The sequence below is a fragment of the Palaemon carinicauda genome, chromosome 10 (genome assembly GCF_036898095.1).
Source record: "Palaemon carinicauda isolate YSFRI2023 chromosome 10, ASM3689809v2, whole genome shotgun sequence".
In the NCBI taxonomy this organism is placed as follows: domain Eukaryota; kingdom Metazoa; phylum Arthropoda; class Malacostraca; order Decapoda; family Palaemonidae; genus Palaemon; species Palaemon carinicauda.
The window spans coordinates 81364359-81386654 of record NC_090734.1 but is presented as its reverse complement, the minus strand read 5'-3'; the positions used below and the strand labels follow the sequence as shown (position 1 = coordinate 81386654).

Here is a 22296-nt window from a genome sequence, read left to right as displayed (position 1 = left end):
GAGAGAGAGAGAGAGAGAGAGAGAGAGAGAGAGAGAGAGAGAGAGAGAGAGAGAGAGAGAGAGAGAGAGAGAGAGATATTTATTTAAAGAACATGTTAACATGTAACGTGACAATAAAAACACACTTTTTATTTATTATTTCTTTATAATTATCTTTTTTACATCCTTCTTTCATATGCAATTATGTTATTGCTATGTGTAATTATATGTAGTAATCTATTAAGGAGTTATTATAGGATTTTGGGCTGTGGAACGAATTATAGAAATTACAATGTATTCTTATGGGAATATTTGCTCCAACATTTGATTGTTTTAACATACGAAGCAGTTTCTGGAACGAATTACGATCGTATGTAGAAGTTCCACTGTACTACTATTTCATTATTTCTCTCTGGTATTTTATTTTTCCTTATGTTGTAGTACTAGTAGTAGCAATAAAAAAACTCATATTCCTACCTGACCTCCTGTTACTTTGAGATGTTCCTTTAATAGCCGCTCCGTTTGATCAGTAATTATATAGCCATCAGTTTTGTGGTTTTCTCCAGGAGCGTGAAACTGGACTGTTCGTAAAAGCTCAGTCATTGTTAAACACTGCTTCTCTGGAAAAAAAAAAAAATAGAATATAGCAAGATTTAGTTTTATACTAAGATGATATTCATATTGCTTCTCTCTCTGAAGTTTGGTTATATCAACATAAAGAAAAATTTCACATTTTCTTTCCTTCTAACATAATTAGGCCTCTAGTAAAGTAATTGGACAACCTCACAGTTAATGGCAATAACAACGGCTTGGCCAAGCTATAGTACCTTTATTTTCAGTCTCAAAGTTGCAACAATCCCTTATTCTATTGACAATGGGATGGCGTGGTGCGAATGTATGTGAACATCAGGTGAAGATAGAAAAAAATAATTTTATGATCAAAATTCGATTTACTATATTTCTAAGACCCACCTGTGATTTTAATATTGCTGACTCACACATGCTGATGAAGGTGAATTGCTAGTAAAGGAGAGGGGTAGGCAACTTATGGTTTTCAAATAATAAAATCAACTTTCTAGACTAACCATAAGTCTAATTTTTCTGGTAATGAACTTTTTCAAATTAAATCTTGAATTAAGAAACTCCAGAATACAGTACAGTTTTACCTTGACATGCGAGCATCCCAACATACGAACAAACTGAGATGCGAGCAAGCCTCCAAGCAAATTTTTGCATTGAGATAAAAGCAAAAACTTGAGATACGAGTACACTTACAGATGCTGATGCAAGATGGCCGAGCACGTAGGAGCTGCTCTCGAGAATCGCATCGCTCGTTCATTTCTCGATTATTTGTAGACAATTAACTTAATAAGGGATGGGTTCAAGCAAGCAAGTGGTAACATTAGCAGTAATAAGAAAAGGCGCAAGATGACAAATTCGTAGATAATTTGTATTTTTCCTAACTATACAAACCTTAGCTATTTAATAGAGATATTACTTTCGGCGTAGCTGAAATGACAAGCCATTAAAATTTAACGAGGATTTACTACCCACACCGCTAGTTAGCGGGGGTAGGGGAGGGTAGCTTGCTACCCCCACCCCCCACTCACACACACCTGTGCTTGAACTCACTTTGCTTGGAGGTAGGACTTCTAGGGGGATAGGGCTGGCGGGCAAGTTTGATTAAATAGCTAAGGTTTGTATAGTTAGGAAAAATACAAATTATCTACGAATTTGTCATTTGTTCCGTAACTGGAATACAAACCACGCTATTTAATAGGGGTGACTCACCCATTAGGAAGGGTGGACGTCCCAGCTAGTTCTGGCTTTTTTACTTTGCCCGGGGGCTTATTATTTGAGTGTGAAAGCACCCAAGAAATAAGGAGTCCATGCACCTCGGTAGAACCTTGCTACGCAAGGACTGCGGCCTATGCAAGCCGTGTGTGAAGGTATGAAGAAGTGTGACTCGTCCTAGGAAGTTGTTCTGAAGTTCTTTAGATGGAAACTTGTAGACTAGGACTTTCCCAATACCACCTCATCATGGTATGGGGACGTAACAGTATTAACTTAATAATGGGAACACAAGGGAGCATGGTTTACCTGCAGTGGTTTGAGGTCAGCTATGCAGAGAACCCAGGATGCTGCTTTCCCCAAGAGAGGGGATGATGAAAAAAAGAATAAGGGCCAGTCAAACCTTTTCATTCATGCAGACTAAAAACCGGGGTAACAATGCTCTCAACCTTCTGCTACTTCTCCAATAAGGAGCTTGAGGTTTTAAACCAGCTGTTGTGCAGCCACCACAGGGCCGATAGAGAATGTATCGAGCCTCCTGTGGGTCACGTCTTGCAGGTAGTGGGCTGTGAACGTTGTTTGACGTTTCCATACCCCCGCTTGAAGAACCTGCTTCACAGAGAAATTTCTTTTGAAGGCCAGGGACGTACCTATGCCCCTGACATCATGTGCTCTAAGCCGACGTGACGGAGAAGGATCTGGATTCAAGGACAGACCAATGACCATACGAATCCATGCAGAGATGGTGTTCTTGGTGACTCTCCTCTTAGTCCTTCCTCTGCTGACGAATAGTGCTGGCACATGAGGACGGACTGCAGCTGTTCTTTTGTGGTATAGCCTCAAACTCCTTACTAGGCATAGTAAGAGATGGTCTGGGTCATCTGTTACAGAACGGAGACTAGAAACCCGGAAGGAGTCTAATCAAGGATCAGCCACTCCAGGATTCTGAGTCTTAGCAATAAACTCAGGGACAAAGCTGAGCGTTACCTCCCCCCATCCCTGAATGTGCGATGTCATACGAGAGACCATGAAGTTCGCTGACTCACTTGGCCGAGGCCAAAGCTAACAGGAAAACCGTCTTCCAAGTTACGTGGCAATCTGATGCCTGGCGTAATGGTTCATAGGGAGGTCTCTTAAGAGACCTGAGAACTCGAACCACGTTCCATGGGGGAGGTCTCACTTCCGACTGAGGGCAGGTAAGTTCATAACTACGTATGAGTAGAGAAAGTTCTAGCGATGAAGAAATGTCCATTCGTTTCAGCCTGAAAGCTAAACTTAAGGCTGAGCGATAGCCTTTCACTGCCGAGACTGAAAAGCGCATTTCTTCCCGCAAATACACGAGGAACTCCGCTATTGTTGGAATAGTGGCATCGAGTGGAGAGATACCCCTTCCACGACACCAACCACAAAAGACTTTCCACTTTGCCAGGTAGACTGCTGCAGATGACTTTCGCAGGTGTCCAGACATCCTGACAGTAACTTGTTGTGACAATCCTCTCTCAGAGAGGAGATGCTGGATAGTCTCCAGGCGTGAAGTCGTAGTGAAGCTACGGCTTTGTGGAAGATGTTGGCATGTGGTTGTTTAAGCAGATTGTGCCGTGTAGGGAGTTCTCTTGGTAGCTCCGTTAGGAGTTGCAGAAGGTCCGGGAACCATTCCGCGTGATGCCATAGCGGAGCTATCAGGGTCATTGAAAGATTGACCGATGTTCTGGTCTTGTTGAGTACCCTCCTCATTAGACAGAATGGGGGAAAGGCGTGAACGTCGATGTTGTCCCACCGTTGTTGGAAAGCATCTTGCCAGAGAGCCTTGGGGTCTGGGACTGGGGAGCAGTACAGCGGGAGCCTGAAGTTCAGAGCCGTTGCGAAAAGATCCACAGTCGGAGAACCCCACAAAGTCAGGACTTTGTTGGCTACTTGATGATCCAAAGACCACTCGGTACGCACTATCTGAGACGCTCTGCTCATATTATCAGCGAGCACATTCCTTTTGCCTGGAATGAAGCGTGCCGATACTGGTATCGCGTGGATTTCGGCCCATCTCAGTATCTTTACTGCTAGATGGGATAGCTGCTGCGAAAAAGTACCTCCTTGTTTGTTGATGTAGGCTACTACTGTGGTGTTGTCGCTCATCACCACCACAGAGTGACTTGCCAGGTACTGTTGGAACTGTTGAAGGGCCAGGAAGACAGCCTTCATCTCTAGAAGATTTATATGGAGATACTTTTCTGACTCTGACCACAGGCCTGAGGTCGTGTGGTGCAGCACGTGGGCCCCCCACTCTTTCTTTGAAGCCTCCGAAAACAGCATCAAATCCGGGGGAAGGACGAGAAGATCCATTCCTTTTCGTAGGTTCTCGTCTGCCACCCACCACTCCAGGTCCGTCAGTTTCGCAGGTCCCATAGGGATCAAGACGTCCGGGGAATCGTAACCTTGATTTCACCGGGACTTGAGTCGCCACTGGAGGGATCTCATCCTGAGACGACCGTTGGGAACTAGACGAGCTAGCGATGAAAGGTGACCGAGGAGACGTAACCACGATTGGGCTGGAAGTTCTCGTCTGAGAAAAGGACTTGCGACCTTCCTCAGCCTTGCTATCCTGTCGTCTGATGGGAAGGCTTTGTGGAGATTGGTGTCTATACTCATGCCTAGATATACCAGTCTTTGAGTGGGAAGCAGTGAGGACTTCTCGAGATTTACCATGATCCCCAGATCTTGGCAAAGTCTCAGAAGTTTGTCCCGGTTTTGAACAAGGGATGACACAGAGTCTGCTAGGATTAACCAGTCGTCCAGATAACGGAGGAGACGGATGCCAATCCTGTGTGCCCACGAAGATATTAGGGTGAACACTCTGGTGAAAACCTGTGGTGCTGTGGAGAGACCGAAGCACAGCACCTTGAACTGGTACTCTTTGTTGTCTAGACTGAATCTTAAGTACTTCCTTGAAGACGGATGGACTGGGATCTGGAAGTACGCGTCCTTTAGATCCAGTGTACACATGAAGTCTTGCGGTCTCACTGCTAGTCTGACCGTGTCTGCTGTCTCCATGCTGAACGGAGTTTGTTTGACAAACTTGTTCAGAGCCGAGAGGTCGATGACTGGTCTCAAGCCTCCAGACGCCTTCTTTACAAGAAAGTTGATTGAAGAAGCCTGGAGACTCGTCGAGGACCTCTTGGAGAGCGCCCTTCTTCAACAGTGTCTGGACTTCTGCCCAAAGGGCAGCTCAATGACACTGGAATCATCGTCAGGGGAGGTAGAGATATTGTGAACGGGACGCGATATCCCTGACTGATTACGGAAATCGTCCAGGAATCGGCCCCGAGTTGCTTCCACCTGTCTGAGCAACTTTGTAGGCATCCCCCCACTGCTGGACATGCAGGGGGACTGTCAATCCTAGCGTTTGCGGCCTCGGCTGCTCCCTCTAGGATTCTTGCCTCTCCTGGAGGACTTTTTGCCTTTCCTATCCTTGACAGGAAAGAGCTTAGATACCACGGTCTTCGCTGCTGTCGTTGGTTTAGTGGTCTTGGTTGGACAGGACTACTGGGGTGCTGAGGACTTATAGGGCTTAGATGTTAAAGCCCTATGAAGGAGGGAGTGTTGATGAGACTTCCTCCACCTCTCAGCGGCCTGTTCCACATCCTTAGGCTCAAACAGGATGGATCCTTCTAAAGAAGAATGTCTGAGCCTATTGATCTCGGTGCTAGGGACTTTCTGATGGAATCTCCCAGCCACCGCATCCAGACGTTTCAGGATGGTGTTTGCCCACAAGTTTGAGACTTGGTGGGCCAGAAACTCGATCGTGCGAGTTCCTGAGAGAAGGAACGTCTCCATAGCTTTCCTGGTACGTTCTTTGGAGAAATCTTCAGAGCGTATCAGGATACCCAAGGTCCCAAACCAGATGTCGAGCCACGAAGTGGCTTGCATAGCACACTTCGCAACCTTCTCCTGATTAAGGATCTCGGTTGCTGAGAACGAGACCTGCCGGTTGGAGTCTCTCTCAAGAGGGACTCCCCTGGTAAGCTTTTCCAACGAGTGGTGGAGAGGAAGAGCTAAACAAGGCTCCTCCAAGATCTCAAAGTACCTCCTCTGCTGTACGCGAGGAGGTGGAAGGAGCTTGTTGGTGGCATTGTAACGGTTGGAGGAGGACATCTCCGGGAGCTGTACAGCGATCTTGTCTCTGGTACTCTTAACCCCCTGAGACCAGGGCAGAGCTGCACTGGCCTTGGAGGGTTTCTGAGTACCAAATACACGGTCCAAGACCGTGTCCTTGCCCTCTCGAGGAGGGATCTCTGGGTCGGAAAACCCATTGAGATCCCTCATTAGAGTCAGAACTTGCCAAAACGCATATTCTGACTCTTGCTGTTCTCCTCCTGATGTTGGACTTGCAGCAGTCTCCTGTCCCCAAAGGCTCTCCTTGGGGAGAGTCGCGGACGTTCTCCGAGTGGCTAGTTGGCTCCGTCCTGGTTCTTGTAGAGGACTTTGGTAATGTCTTAAGAGTCCTTATATTCCTTCCTGGGAAGGATGTAGGACTCTAACATTGAAAATGTTAAGTTCCTTCCAGCCCCTACTTGAGAAGACATCTCAGCGCGAGGAGAGGCTTCCCTCATTGGTGCGATGGGGGAAAGTCTCACCTCACGTGATTCCCCTGAGGACGGGAAGTCCTCGTCCGACAGGGAAGGAGAAATAGTCTGGGGGAAAGAAGGAACCTGCCTTGAAGGCTTGCATGGAGTCAACTTAGCCCTTGGAGAAGTTACCGGGTACGGAACTCCTCTTTTTCTCTTCAAAGGGGTGGAGACAGCCAAGGATCTGTGACCTAATTCAGAGAAAACAGGCTTAAACGCCTGTGTCACTCCTCTGATTAGTGCACCAAACCAAGTCTGTTGGCTGACAGACGCGCTATCAGACACCCCCATTGAAGGGACAGGGATAGAAAGATCCCTGGGAGGAGATCTCATGGGTGGGTTTGCCTGGAAAGGCTTAGGGATCCTGGATCCCTCTGGATGTTTCCGTTCCACCACAATACGCGCTGTTATGCGCTTGCGGGGAGGGGAATGAGGCGATGGCGACCTTGCCATGCGTTGTTCAGCAGTCTCGCGCGCGTGGGAAGATACTGATGCTTGCACGGGGGCGTGAAATGGTGAATAACAGGAATCGCGCGCGTGAGACTGCGGGGGGGGCGTGGGAGACTGCGGGGGGCGCGGGAGACTGCGGGGGGCGCGGGAGACTGCGGGGGGCGCGGGAGACTGCGGGGGCGCGGGAGACTGCGGGGACGCGGGAGCGCGGGCGGGAGGCTGTTGGCGCGCAGGATCAGGGCATTGGGCACGCGGGCGAGAGCTCGCGTGTCCCTGAAGAAGTCGTAGGGCGAGCGTGTGCAGGAGAGATGCCCCTGGCGCGCGGGCGCGCAGTTGAAGCCTGTGCTGCTCGTGGGCGCGCGTCAGAATGATGGCGCGCAACTGCAGGAGAGGATGGGCGAGGGCGCGCGTATCCTCAGGGATGCGTGCAGGTGAATGCGCGTGTCGGCGCGATGGCTAGCGCTGGCGCGCTGGAGAAAGCTGACGCGTGGGAGAAGTCAACTTAGACTTCCCAACAGCGCCGAGATCAGAAGATCGTGGGCGCGCAGGAGAGATGACTGCTGGGTGTGGGCGCTGGGGCGCGGGCGAGCGCTGCGCGCAGGAGGTTGATGGCACACTGAGGAGAGCTCACGTGCAGGTGAGGGTTGGCGCGCAGCTGGGCGTGGGCGAGTATCTGTTTGCTCGGGCAAAGCCTGGCGCGCAGAAGAACGTGGGCGCGTATGCTCAGGTGCATAGCGCGTATGGGAAGAATGCGCATGTTGGCGCATACGCCCTTGATTAGGGTTAGATGACGAGGTCTGACGAGCGTGGAGGTCAGGTTTCGTTGGCGTGTAGTGCGCATCAGCATCCAGGAAAGGCGACAGCAGGTCGGCAGGTCTGACGGGTGGAAGGTCGACGTGTTCTTTGAAAGGACGACCTCCCACCGAAGGGGATAGCGAACAATCCGCAGAAAGGTCCAGGACCAAAGCAGGAACAGTCGGTGATCGATGACGAGGCTCCTCTGCGGGGGACTGCAACGAAGATGTAGAACCAAAGAGGCGCCTCCTCACCGCAGGTGAAGGAAGGCCTCTCTGGCAAAGAGGAAGGCGAGCCTTGCGACGAATACGCCCTCTGGGGGCCGTTGGATCAGCAAGCTGACCTTCTGCAGTCCTCCAAAGAGGAGTCTCTGTAAGTGAACTCCCCCGAGGGAGAGACACACTAGCAGGAGAGACTGTTAGACTTGGTTTCTCCCCCGTCGGTTGAACAGGAACGGGAGAAACTAAGCCGTCAGCTACTGTAGGGTTTGAAGAGGCAGAGGTGATGGGTGATACCGCATTGGATACCTCTGACACCATAACGTCGACAATCGACAGAGGATCAACCTCTGCCGGAGGCGGCGATTGCTTGACAGCGGCACCAATCGGATGTAGTCAAGTAAGACTTCCTTGGAGGGCGAGCCCTCGAGCCCCAAGGAAGACAAAAGCTGAAATAAATCGGTTAATGACACATCCTCCCACGGGGAGGAAAGGTGGAGCTGCCTCGCTAGGGGAGGCAACGCCATCTCTCGAACCCCGAGTTTAAAAAACAGAATCACGGTCTACGCTACCACTCGACCGTCTCTCTAAAGAGACCGATCAAGTGGGAGCTTCGGAGGAGGTTTGGGCAACGGAAGAAGAGTCCTTGGGTTTTTCTCCTCAAAGAAACCTTCGAAGGAGAAATATCCCGCCTGGACTTCTTCTTACGTCGCCGAGAAAACCTCTCCCACTGGGAGGTAGACCACTCCCTACACTCACCACACTTATTATTACTATCACACCGTTGGCCTCTACAGTAAGGGAAAAGGGTGTGAGGGTCTGTCTCGACCGCTGACATGAATGTTCCGCAGGGGCGGTCGGGTAATCCAGGACAGGTGTGCATAAGAGGCCAACTTCACACACAAACCTGTCAAAAAAAAAGCAAAAAAACATTAATGGCTGCCAAGAAAAGCGAGGATGAGAGAGGACACGTCCGTCTACCATCCGAGCCGAGAGCAAAGTGAGCTCAAGCACAGGTGTGTGTGAGGGGGGGGGGGGGGGTTAGCAAGCTACCCTCCCCTACCCCCGCTAACTAGCGGTGTGGGTAGTAAACCCTCGTTAAATTTTAATGGCTCGTCATTTCAGCTACGCCGAAAGTAATACCCCTATTAAATAGCGTGGTTTGAATGTCGGTTACGGAACAAACAGTACTTCTGGTAGCCCATCCCAGAGGCCTTTGTATCTAAAATTTTTTATCAAATCCCAAACAATGTTCTTCCATACTGTATGCTGTAAAAGTTCCAAGATACTGTATATGAAAATACTTTATTAACCTAAGTTACAATTTATGAGTCAAAATTAAAATACTGCATGCTCTATTACCCACAGGTAATAAGACATTCTAAACAAAAAATTCCAACCTTGAGGGGCGGAGTCAGTCTTATCCACTTTCTCCTTCTTTTCTGCATTCTTGACCTTTGGAGGCTTAACTAAATCCTCTTCTCCTTTGGGACCAAGGAGTGTCAAGATCTGAAGATCTATTTCCTCCTTCACTTTCTTACTATCTGCCCATGGAAGAGATGCTCGGACCTGGCCAATCAATGGACCAACATTGTAGCGATATCTGTCAAAAGAAAAATTTATACAATCACAAATTGTTCAGCCACATATTATCTAACAATATTTAGCTACAAGAAAACCAAAACACATCTAATTTTCAGTACTTCTTGAATTTGAAGAGACATTTAAAAATTGCTAATACAGGTTGTCGGACCGTAGCATTCACAAGGGTTAGGTCACAGAGATACCCTGAAAGCTGTAAATTCACAAATTAAAACTAATCCAAGTTAATAAAAGGAATACAGTGGTACCTCTACATACGAATTTAATTCGTTCCACAACCAACTTCAGATGTAGAAAATGTTCGGATGTAGAAACGAATTTTCCCATAAGAATACATGGTAATTCATTTAATTCGTTCCTCAGCCTAAAAACCCATCATAAATTCTTAATAAATGGATACATATAATTACATATAACAATAACATAACTGCATAATATGAAAGAAGCATGTAAAAAAGATAATTATAAAGAAATAATCAATAAAAAATGTGTTTTATTGCCATTTTACCTTAGACACAGGCCAACGCAGGTGTAGGATTTGCTAAGCCAGGAAGAGATGGACGATCGGCGAGAAGGTAGACATGGTGTTAATATGTTCTTTAAATAAATACTCTCTCTCTCTCTCTCTCTCTCTCTCTCTCTCTCTCTCTCTCTCTCTCTCTCTCTCTCTCTCTCTCTCTCTCTCTCTCTCTCTCTCTCTATGCTATTAGAACATAATATGCAACAAATAAACCACATTCCAACAAGAAAGGAAAATGTCATCTAGTATTTGTGAATGAGGTGAATTATGTTAAAGAAATAATAGTGTATAACACGGGAATTTCAGACCACAATGTCATAGAATTGATAGTTCATTCCAAAGCAAGTGATCACAGAATTAATAAAAGCACAAAACTTTGGGAAGGATATGGAAAATATAACTTTTACAGTAAGAATATAAAATGGTCAGAAATAAATGAAGAACTGAATAAAGAATGGAAAAATGTATTTATAAGTGATAATATACAGGTAAGTAAGGACATACTGTACAAAATACTGGAGAAAATTGTTGAAAAATATGTACCGAAAAAAAACAATAAACAAAAGACGTGCATACCAAGAGACAGAAGGATCTTATTTCAGAAAATTAGAAAGTGGAAGAAAAATCTTGCAAAAGAAAAAAATGTGTGGAAAATGAGGGAAATAAAATGTAAGATAGAAAATGCAGAACAAAAGATTATACAGTCGAAAGAAAATGAAAAAAAGGGACTTAGAAGAAAGGACACTTCAAAATATAAAAAGAAACCCCAAAGTACTTTACTCCTATGCAAAAAAGATGAATAAAAGGAGAATAGAAATAGGCCCTCTAAGAATTGAAGGACGGCTAACGAATGAAAAAAAAGGAAATATGCAACATATTAGCAGAAAAATATAAGAGTGAGAATTGCGAATGAGAATAATGAAACAGAAATGAGAGAAGAAAATGTCGAATATCTAACGGATATAGATATTAATGAAGCAGATATTGTCAAGGCTATAAACGAAATTAAAAATGGATCGGCAGCCGGACCAGATGGAGTTCCAGCGATTTTGTTAAAAAAAACTGCAAACACTATCGCGAAGCCGCTTGCAATACTGCTAAGACAGAGTATAGATATGAGCGAGATATATGTTAAACATAAATTAGCTTATATAACCCCTATCTTCAAAAGTGGATCAAGACTAGAGGCAAGCAATTATAGACCTGTTAGTCTAACATCACATATTATGAAAGTGTATGAGAGGGTAATAAAAAAGAAAATAATGAACCATTTGGTCAAAAATAATTTGTTTAATATGGGTCAACACGGTTTCGTACCTGGAAAAAGTACACAGACCCAACTGATAGCACACTATGAAAACATACAATAATATGATAAATGAAAAAGACACAGATGTGATCTATCTAGATTTTGCAAAAGCCTTTGACAAGGTAGACCATAACATATTGGAGAAAAAAATGAGAAAGCATAATATTGTGGGAAAGATAGGAAAATGGGTAAAAGAATTCCTGCAAAACAGAAAACAGATAGTGGTTGCAAATGACGAGAAATCAGATGAAGCCCAGGTAATATCTGGTGTGCCCCAAGGTACGGTATTAGCTGCACTGCTATTTGTTATTATGATCTCAGACATAGACTGTGATGTTGAAAACTCCGTAGTGAGAAGTTTCGCCGATGACACAAGAATAAGTAGAGAAATTGCTTGTGATGATGATAGGAACTCACTACAAAGAGACCTAAACAAAATATATGAATGGGCGGAGATAAATAGGATGGTATTTAACTCCGATAAATTCGAATCAATAAAATATGGAAACAGAGAAGGAATGGTGTATGCATACAAGGGACCTAATAATGAGACAATCACAAACAAGGAAGCAATTAAAGACCTTGGTGTAATTTTAAATAGGAATATGTTATGCAACGACCAAATAGCAACACTGTTGGCTAAATGTAAAGCAAAAATGGGAATGTTATTCAGACACTTTAAAACAAGAAAAGCTGAACACATGATAATGCTTTACAAAACTTATGTGCGTAGTACACTCGAGTACTGCAATGTGATATGGTACCCACACTACCAAAAGGATATTGCGCAAATAGAGAGTGCACAAAGGTCCTATACTGCTAGAATAGAAGAAGTTAAAGACCTTGACTACTGGGAAAGACTGCAATTTTTAAAACTATACAGTCTAGAAAGAAGAAGAGAACGCTACATGATAATACAAGCATGGAAGCAAATAGAAGGAATTGCTGAAAACATCATGGAGCTTAAAATATCAGAAAGAGCAAGCCGAGGTAGATTAATAGTGCCAAAAAGCATTCCAGGTAAACTGAGAAAGGCGCACAGGACATTAATCCACTACGCACCAGCATCGATAATGCAGCGACTATTTAATGTGCTGCCAGCTCATCTAAGAAACATATCAGGAGTGAGCGTAGATGTGTTTAAGAATCAGCTCGATAAATACCTAAGATGCATCCCAGACCATCCAAGACTGGAAGATGCATTAGCAACTCTCTGGTGGATATACGAGGTGCCTCACACTGAGGGACCTGGGGGAACCCAAACAAAAAATAAGAAATAAGGTAAGGCTCTCTTGTTCTTCTTCACTGTTAGTGTCAGAGACGTCTATTAATTTTTTCTGATAGAGAGAGAGAGAGAGAGAGAGAGAGAGAGAGAGAGAGAGAGAGAGAGAGAGAGAGAGAGAGAGAGATTAAACAAAAATGAGAGATTAAACAAAAATGAGAGATTAAAAAAAATGTGTTGTGTACTTATGATTTTTAACAGCGTTAACGAGTTGAAAGACAGTTAAATGTAACTAAAAAACAATATCAGCAAATCTGAATTCCTATATTAACTAAAACAAATATTGATACAAACACACTCATGTGCGTATGCGCAAACACACACACACGCACGAGGAGACACGATCGGCGAGAAGGTAGAGATGGTGACTGCGATAACATACCGTAACTTACACTACGGAAATTTTAATCTAACTTAGCTTATTTATTTTTTTTTTTAATTTTTGTATTTCATATTTTTTACATATTTTTTACATTTTTTTTCTTTTGATTTTTTATTTTCATCACTTTCAGTGACGAGTTACGGTATGTTATCGCAGTCACCATCTCTACCTCCTCCCCGACCGTCTCTCTTACTGTGTAGCAATTTTTGCACCTGTGTGTGTGTTTGTGCATATGCACACGAGTGTATTTGTATCAATATTTGTTTTAGTTAATAAAGGAATTCAGATTAGCTGTTATTACTTTCTTAGTTACATTTAATTGTTTTTCAACTCGTTGACGCTGTTAAAAATCATATGTACTCTAAACACATTTTTGTTTAATCTCTCTCTCTCTCTCTCTCTCTCTCTCTCTCTCTCTCTCTCTCTCTCTCTCTCTCTCTCTCTCGGAAAAAAAATAATAGACGTATCTAACACTATAACAGCGAAGAAGAACGAGAGAGAGAGAGAGAGAGAGAGAGAGAGAGAGAGAGAGAGAGAGAGAGAGAGAGAGAGAGAGAGAGAGAGAGAGAGATTTTATTTAAAGAACATGTTAATGCTATGTTTAGAGAGAAACAGAAAAAGAGAGAAGTCTTATTTAAAAGAGCTTGTTAATGCTATCTTGGTTTTCTTTGCTTCACTTTTTTCTTTCTTTCTGTTCATCACGCTGGCCCTTCTCACAAATGATCGTTGCCAACAATCTCTTTGTCCTTTATCCCTATCAAAAAAATGCGTTCTATCTCTTCCAGGGTATTGCTACGATGTCTTGTAATAATGGTGATCCCCTTCGATGGTTATTTGCTTTAATGGCTGCCTTCAGCTTGATGATCCTCGAGATCATAAGCTTATTCCGGCCATATTGTTTAGCCATACAGTATCACTCACATGCACACTGCTCTCATGTTTTTCTATAATTTCTTGCTTCAATTCTAATGAAAGAATTGCCTTCTTCCTGTACTGAAACTTAGCTTCTTAGGTACCATGATTATAGGTAAAATCAAAAAGGAAATGTGAGAAAAGGAAGAAAATAAGCACTGTTAATAACAGACCAAACAGAGGACAACCACACGATACACACAAGAATAGAGAATTGTGCACTCGACACTCAATGGCGTAATGTTTACTTCGTGTGTCGAAATAAAATTCGGGTGTAGAGTCAAAAATTTGCTCGAATTTTACTTCGGATGTTGGAAAATTTGGATGTAGATACGTTCGTGTGTAGAGGTTCCACTGTACTACAGTACCCACTTGCCTCAAAAAGTCACTGCTCGGCACACCCTATCGATTCACTACCCTATTGTGAACTTCAATGAGAGTGGTAAATTTGACAAGGGATGATTTGTCAAATCTGAGATTTATTGTATGTTAGAAAATTATCTCCACCGGGTCTAACATTATTTACTGGATATTAGTATTCTATTGATTCATCTGTTCACTGACATTTTCACCAGCCGTCACAGGTCGACCCAGAAATATCTATGTACACATCCTGAAAAAACTGCAGTACTGTACGTAGAGTACAAAAAAATATACTATAAAAAGGCATCCAGCCTCAGAATGTGTTTTGTGGGATCATCTCTGTGCTTGTTATCTTTTACTAGAAAAATCTAATTAGATCTTAGGGGAGCTTGGTGGAATTGTCAGCTTTTTTTTTTTTTAGTTTCATACTGATGATGAAAAAGTACTTTGTTAGCTGCATCCGTCAGACCAAGCTTTCTCTCCTAAGGCTACCTGGTGATTCAAGGTTCAATTTGCTTAATGTTTAAAAAGAATCTGGAATACAAAGTTCCAGAATTTGGTACCTTTATTATTCTCTAGTGAAAGTATATACCCCTCTCCTTTAAATTTACCCATGAAAGAAACCCTTTCTAATACAACCCAGAAACATAAGTGGTGGGCTACCCTTGAATCTGTACTATTTGGTGTATACACTACAGTTCCTCCTTTCCTTAACAAACACAAAACAGAGTTATAATCAATGGAGAAGCTTCAGAGTGGGCAGCTATTACAAGCGGAGTACCTCAAGGATCTGTCCTTGGTCCATTGCTGTTTCTGATCTACAATAACAACATAGATTTAGGATTAACTATAGCCAAATTTACTGACAATACTAAACTGGGCATGAATACAGTACTGCAAACTCAGAAGACATAGAATCCTTGAGAGGATCAAATGAAGCTGGGTTAATGGTCCAGAAAATGGCAAATACCTTTTAACTGAGGGAAATACATCATGCACATAGGTTATGGTAACCCACAATCAGATTACTCACTGCTAGGTACTGAAATAGAAAGTGTGTAACTGTAAGTTTACTTGTGAACGAAGGTTCTGGAGTGGGAGGTGAGACCTTCCGGACTCACCAGTGGTAGCTTATACACCCCCCCCTGGAACCCCCCCAAGCGGCGGCGCGAGCCCTAAACCACGCCCCCCTTGGGCGGAGTTACCAGGGACGAGCGGGTTGACTCGGCAATGGAAGTCACATTTTTGAAGTTGTAATAGAACAAAAAATAACACAGAAGTGGTTGAGCTTACCTTGGTAGTGCAAGTTATGAAGGAATTACTGTGAAGGTGCAAATTGTTGGACATAAAGGTCTTTTTACTAGTAAATTCAATCTTCTTGTGCTCTCTTGGTTGATATGAATATTGAAAGATTCCAGTTAGTTTGTTTTCTGTGGAATAATAGTGATTGTATGTGTGTGTTCTTGTATATAGCCTACTCTGTTGAATTATGAAGTTGTTAGAATATTCCCTCCTAAGTACTGTACATGGTCTCCTCGGCTCACGGGGGAAGGGTTGGAGGGTGACCCAGACTTTGAGTCCGGAAGGTCTCACCTCCCACTCCAGAACCTTCGTTCACAAGTAAACTTACAGTTCTGGAGAGGGAGGTCTCAACCTTCCGGACTCACCAGTGGTAGCTAGGCAGATGCTTCAGGGGGCTTGAAGATGAAGTCCAGCGACCACAGCATCGAAAGCTCCCTGTAAGCCGAGGAGAGCATAGTAAGAGCTGAAGACAGAGTCGCTTCTCCAATTCATTCTGGACATGATTTCTTGTATCGATACTCCATTATATAGCAGTCTTGATGAAGCTTGCCCCCTTATAGAGTGAAAATTCGTTGACTGTTTAGTTGCATTTGGGTCGGCTCTGAAAATGCACTCCCTGAAAAGTTGTCTCATTTTTTGTAGAGACATTATCTTGAAGTGTTCATCTAGCCATATGTGGTCTTTCCTGTCTATGTTTCTTTCCATACAGACTTTGTTGGTGTATTCCAAATAGAAGTTCAATTGTCTGACTGGACATATTTTTGGTCTGTTAGGAAGCTTCCTAAAGCTGATCTCTATTGGCGTGTAGTTGTTCTTTTGGTTTTTGGCCATGAAGGAAGGGTGGTTCCGTAAGACAATGTGTTCTGGGGTGAAGGTGCTCCTGGAAATGCTGAGATTGTTAAATTGATTAGCTCTTAAAGGGCAAGCTAAGGCTACTAGGAACAAGGTTTTCTGTGTCAGTAGTAAGGTAGAGTTATCTTTCGTGGTGTTGAGAAATGAAATTACTTTGTCTAGATCCCAGCCAGGGAACTGGTGAGAATTTCTAGGTTTCCTTCTATTAACTCCCGATATCATTGCTTTGACATATTTGTCCTCTGCAAGACAGTAGCCTGGGAAATAGCCTGACAAGATAGGACCTAAAGCTGCTCTGTAGCTCTTCAGGGTGTTGTAAGACAGACCCTTGTCTATAAGGTGATTGAAAAATAAAATAATTGCTAACAGGGGAAATTTGTTGTCTCTTCCATACTCCTTGTGAATGAAACTTTTAAAAATGTTGTATAGGTTTTCATACTTGTGCAAGGAGCTGTCCCTCAAGCTGACAGCAATTTTGGAGCAAACCTCAGGAGGAAAGACGTTAGGGAGCTGATCCTTTAAATTTTGAAGGCGATCAAAGTTGATTGGAGCTTTGCTGAGGGTGAGATACAATCCTTGAGAACTATCTGGTAGTCTTCGATCTTCACAATATATCGTTTGTGCTGCTTCGCGACTGACTTCACTAATGGAATCCATGGTTCCGTCCCCTGCGATATGGTGCAGAAAAGCATATTATTATTGCATTCTTTATTGATTTTAAAAGCTACTTTGTGTAGTAAGAATCCTGGTGGAAAGGCATAGAGAGGTGTTGATCCCTTCCAGCTAATCGTAAGTGCATTATTGCTGATGGCTTTTTGATTTGGAAGAGATGAACAAAACTTTTTGCACTTAGTATTGAAGCCATTTGAGAACAGATCTATTTCTGGGGTGAAATTGAAGTCAGAGCAGATTAAGGAGAATAGACTGTCACTGAGGGAAGTTTCTGTGTGAATGGAACCCAGGTCCCTGGAAAGTGAGTCTGCGATGGTGTTACTTACTCCCCTGATCCATCTGGAATTTATCTGTATGTTGTGATCCTTCATGGTACTAAGTATTTTCCTGACTAGTTCATGGGCTAACTTGTTTCTGATACTACCCTGTTTCTTTATCCAACAATTAGTAACCTTTGAATCAACATGTATTAAGACTACCTTGTTGTATAACCTTGTGATGAAGTGTTCCAAAGAATAGAAGCAAGCTAATAACTCTCTTACATTGATGTGAAGGGAGGATTCTTCATTTGTCCAAGTTCCATTTATTGAGAGCATATTACCCGCTATTACTAATGCACCTCCCCAACCCTGGTTGGAAGCGTCAGTGAAAAGTTCTGCATCTATCTGTGGTTTTGGAATGTTAATCTCTCTGTACATTTGTCTCTGTTCCCATGGCTTTAGGTATTTTTTGAAGGTGTGGGGAATGATTTTGTACCCTGAATTAAAATAACTGTGGTACCTGTGGAGATATTTAAGATGGAATCTTCCCAAGCTTGTATAGGATGCACTAAAATTTAAAGCTCCGATTAACATTTGATAGGAATGCAGGTCGGATTTAACAGAGTTGGAGAAAGCTTTGGCCAATATGACACACTTCTCTATGTTTTTCCCACTGGGATTCATAGTTTTCTTAATCATATTGTAATGCACTCCTAAAAATTCAATTCTTTGAGTCGGTTCAATTGTAGATTTTTTAAGTGAGATATTCCATCCTAAGTCTGACAAGATCTTAATGACTAGCTGAATGTGATTTTTACATTTTACATAATCTTTTGCTAATATGAGAATGTCATCAAGATAGTTGAATATTAAGATGTTATATGAAGTTCTAATATACTTGATCACTGTGTACATTATTTTTGAAAAAATATAAGGTGCTGTCTTTAGTCCAAAGGGTATCACAGTCCATTTGAACTTCCTTTTACCTAGTTTGAAGGTTAGAAATTTCTGGCTACTTGCATGTAATGGAATGTGCCAATAAGCATCTTTTAAATCTAGTTTGCAGGCCCAAGAGTTTAGATGTAGATAGGGAAATATAGTATTGGCCTTGAGCATGGTAAAAGAAGGTTTTTTAATCATGGTGTTGAGCACTTTCATGTCAAAGATTAGTCGTACTGTTCCATCTGGTTTGAATTTATAAAATATGTGGTTGGAGTAGTAAAAGGAAGTTCTGGGGATCTGCTCTATGACACCTAGTTTTAGCAGTCTGTCACATTCACTTTCCAATATTTTACGCTTGTTAATTGAATAAAATCTATCTTTACCTGTTCTTTTTAATGACCTCTGGGCTTTAAGTTTATTATTAAACGGAATTCTCACCCCTTCATTGATAATTTTACAAGCAAAAGAGGCATTAGGAAGCTTTCTCCAACTATCAATATTCATCAATAATGACTTACCTATCCTATTCTCTGGGGGGCTCTGGGAGGAGTTATTCATTGGTTTTGAGGCCAAAGGCGAGGTCTCTTTACTTCTATCTTGATTTATAGCATTTGGCCCAATGTCATGATGGTCTGGTGCGGAGCAAAGCTCGTTATTATCTGGTGCTGAGCAAAGCTCATTAACCACTGGTGCTGAGCAAAGCTCGTAATTAACTGGTGCTGAGCAAAGCTCGTAATTAACTGGTGCTGAGCAAAGCTCATTAACTGGTGCTGAGCAAAGCTCATTATTAAGTGGTGCAGAGTAAACATCGTTATCAACTGGTGCATAGAATACTGGTGCTGAAAAAATCTCTCTTTGAACTGGTGCGGAGCATGGCTCAATTTCTAGGGTCTTTCTTTTCTCTGGCTCCTGAACTATTAGCTTGTCCATTTTGTGACCTCACCCCCTGTACCCACCTCGCCTATTACCTCTTCTAAGCGGCTGAGACTTGAATCTAAAGTTAGGGTTACCTTTGAGGAAACTGAACCTTCTTCCCTGAAATCTGCCCCCGAAGTTGAATTTCCTACCCCTGAAGTTTGCTGCCCCTCCTCTGAGGAGGGGACCTTTGTGAAAGCAGGCAGCAATGGCTGATTTTTGGTCTTCAGTTAAATTCCAAACTTCTTTAATGTCTTCTTTGATTATAAGATCTCTTATTTCTTCCTTGAGGTATCTAGGAAGTGCTCTGCTTCTGAAATTTCTTATCAAATTTTGTATGAGGTCTATGCTCCTCCTTAGGGGACCAATAATAATTTTGGACAAAAAAATCAATGTCATTTACTTTGGAGGGGTATACAATGTGTGCCAGTGCTGCATGCCCTTGAAAGGCAGAAATACTCATTTTAATATTTTCAATGTCATAAAAAAATTTTCTCTTATAACTGTCATCAAATACCTTACCTTCAGGCCAGAAATTCAACTTTGGAGTATTAATTAGTTTAAAAAAGTCTGAGAACTCCTTATTTTGACTACTAACAAAGAATTTATCCCGGTTATCACTATGGCCTTCACTGAAAGTTAATGCTACTAGTGAATTATTCAATTGAATTTTCCCTTCTCTATGAAAAGATGGTTCAGCTTTGAAATTGGTGGAAATATATGAAGGAATGGGTTTATGGAAGGTAAGAAGGTTGAAATCTTCGTAATCACTTTCGTCTCCATTATTATAAAAGGAAAAGAGGTCTAAATTTGCACTTTCAGGTAATTCAGGTGATCGTCTTGAGCGCTTAGTAGGAGGGGGAGCCTCATTCTTCTTAGCAGGTGAACCACTTCTGCCGAGATGAATGTTTAATATCAGTGATTTATTTACCATAGAATAATTGAAATTTTGTTCAACAGGTATAGTAAATATGGACAGCAGCGGACCTAGAAGGCTGAAGTCAGGCAATGGGGTTCACGACTCAAATAGCCCTCTTAGGTTAATTCAGTGCCATATTTAAGTGAATGATAAGTTTAAATCTGTTATTATTAATAAACTAGACCTGCCTCATATGTAACCCTTATCAGATAGCCCCCCAGGGCCTAGGCTAGTGTCGATAGGTTTAAAGCGAGAAATGTAAGCTCGAACTTACCTGTGGTCCAGCCTACTGCCTATTAAGCGCGTGCTTTTAATGTGTCAGGCAAGCAATTTGTTTTGTGTGCTTAATTATAATTTTGTAATATATAAAAATTGGAGTATTTAGTTTGTTTATACCGATTAATCGTGTAGTAATCATGCACATGCTTTGCTTAAGCTACTTACGCTATGTTCGGAAGTGCCTGCTCTAAGCATTCAAATCATAACAAGCTTACGTATGGGGGCCGCCATTTGCATTTGTGACGTCATTAGTCTAAATCAGCTGCTTTCCATATGACGTTTTCGTTGTAAACAGAATTTAAAACCTTACCTTTTCTGGATGATTTGCATAAGAGTTTGATTCTGTTGTAGTAACATATTTACGATATCAGAATTAGAAGGCATATCACTATCTGCAGTCGATTGTGTGCGTTTTTCGTTACTGATTACGTTCTCCTCTCCGCTGGAGTCTTCGCTAAGCCGATGCACCTCCGCGGAGGTAAGAATTTGCCTAGACATAATTAAGCCGTGGGCTGAGATATTACTCTGGTTGCTGAGTGCAGAATAATGAAAATCAGCAAATGTTGGGAGCAGCGGGAGGGAAAAAGAGGAGAACGTTCTGTGCCGAAGTCAACTTCAGAAATGTGACTTCCATTGCCGAGTCAACCCGCTCGTCCCTGGTAACTCCGCCCAAGGGGGCGTGGTTTAGGGCTCGCGCCGCCGCTTGGGGGGGTTCCAGGGGGGGGTGTATAAGCTACCACTGGTGAGTCCGGAAGGTTGAGACCTCCCTCTCCAGAACAGGAAAATCTCGGTATTATCAGCAAGGATTTGAAGTTCACCAAACAGAGCAAAAAAAGCTGAAAAGAAAGCACAAAAACTAATAGATTATATAGAGAGACAATTCAAATACAGAAACAAAGACACTGTACTACAGCTATACACATCACTAGTAAGACCCCATCTAGAATGCGGAGTTCAATTCTTGGCTTCAAGTATTCAAAAGGATTTATATAGACTGGAAGCAGAACAAGCTAGGGCCACAAAACTAGTCCCAACACTAAGGCAATTTGGATATAAATAGAGGATGGAATGTTTGATGTTCTTTGATCTACGAACTCGACGACACTCTCTTTCTCTCTCTCTCTCAGGATTAAGTGGATGCGACAGCAGGTGGGTAACTATCGGTCACTCTCCCCCTTTTTACACTAGTGGTCACATAGCTAATAATTAGAAAAGTTATTAATTGATATTTCAAATATATGCATTAGACAATTTAACAGAAAAATGAATGTGTGAAAAACTGAAGTTAAAGCACAAATGTGCAAAATGCCAAAAAAAAACAATGGTACATAGACTTCAAAGAAGGGTGCTCTGCAAACCTGCACCATAATAGTGTATGCCTGTTTTGTCAGCAGGAACAGGAAATATAAAAACTGCAAAATGAAAACAAAGAACTAGGAAAACAATTGATAGAAATCATGTCCAAGTTCCAACTTTTAGAAATAATGAACAAAGTAGTTACAGATGATGGGGTAGAAAATGGGATTAGCATCTAATAAATACAAAATATGGTAAAATCAAGGATAGAACCTAGAGAGGAAATTACCAACAAAGCCAAAGAGTTCATGAAACCCACTAGAGGAAGAGTAGCTAAGGTCCAGAACACTAAATAACGGCCTAGAAATGTAATTAACACCAAAAACAAATTCAACCCCCTCCCCCCTTGCAGATGAAGAGGAAGAAGAGAAGTTGTTAAATGGAGACACTATGATAAAGGACCAAGGGGAGCACTTCGGCTTCAAAAAGAGGAGAAAGGTCAGGTCCTATCCAGGCGCCAATGCACAGAAGATAGTAGTAGTAGTTAGTAAAAATACAACAGAGAACAAGAAGACCACTATTATTGTCCAGGCAACTGGAAATGACCAATTCCTAAGAATAGATACTGCTGGCCAAA

At 42.6% G+C, this 22296-nt stretch overlaps 1 protein-coding gene across 1 annotated transcript in view; it reads right to left on the bottom strand.

Annotated features, from left to right (window-relative positions):
• Nucleotides 1-22296, bottom strand: part of GlnRS (Glutaminyl-tRNA synthetase) — a 281063-nt gene that overhangs the window by 177895 nt on the left and 80872 nt on the right. The window contains exons 4-5 of the mRNA XM_068381662.1: nucleotides 9253-9455; nucleotides 457-599 (exon numbers count right to left, since the gene is read on the bottom strand). Of these exons, the coding sequence (XP_068237763.1) occupies nucleotides 457-599; nucleotides 9253-9455 (346 nt within the window). The remainder of the gene's footprint in view (nucleotides 1-456; nucleotides 600-9252; nucleotides 9456-22296) is intronic.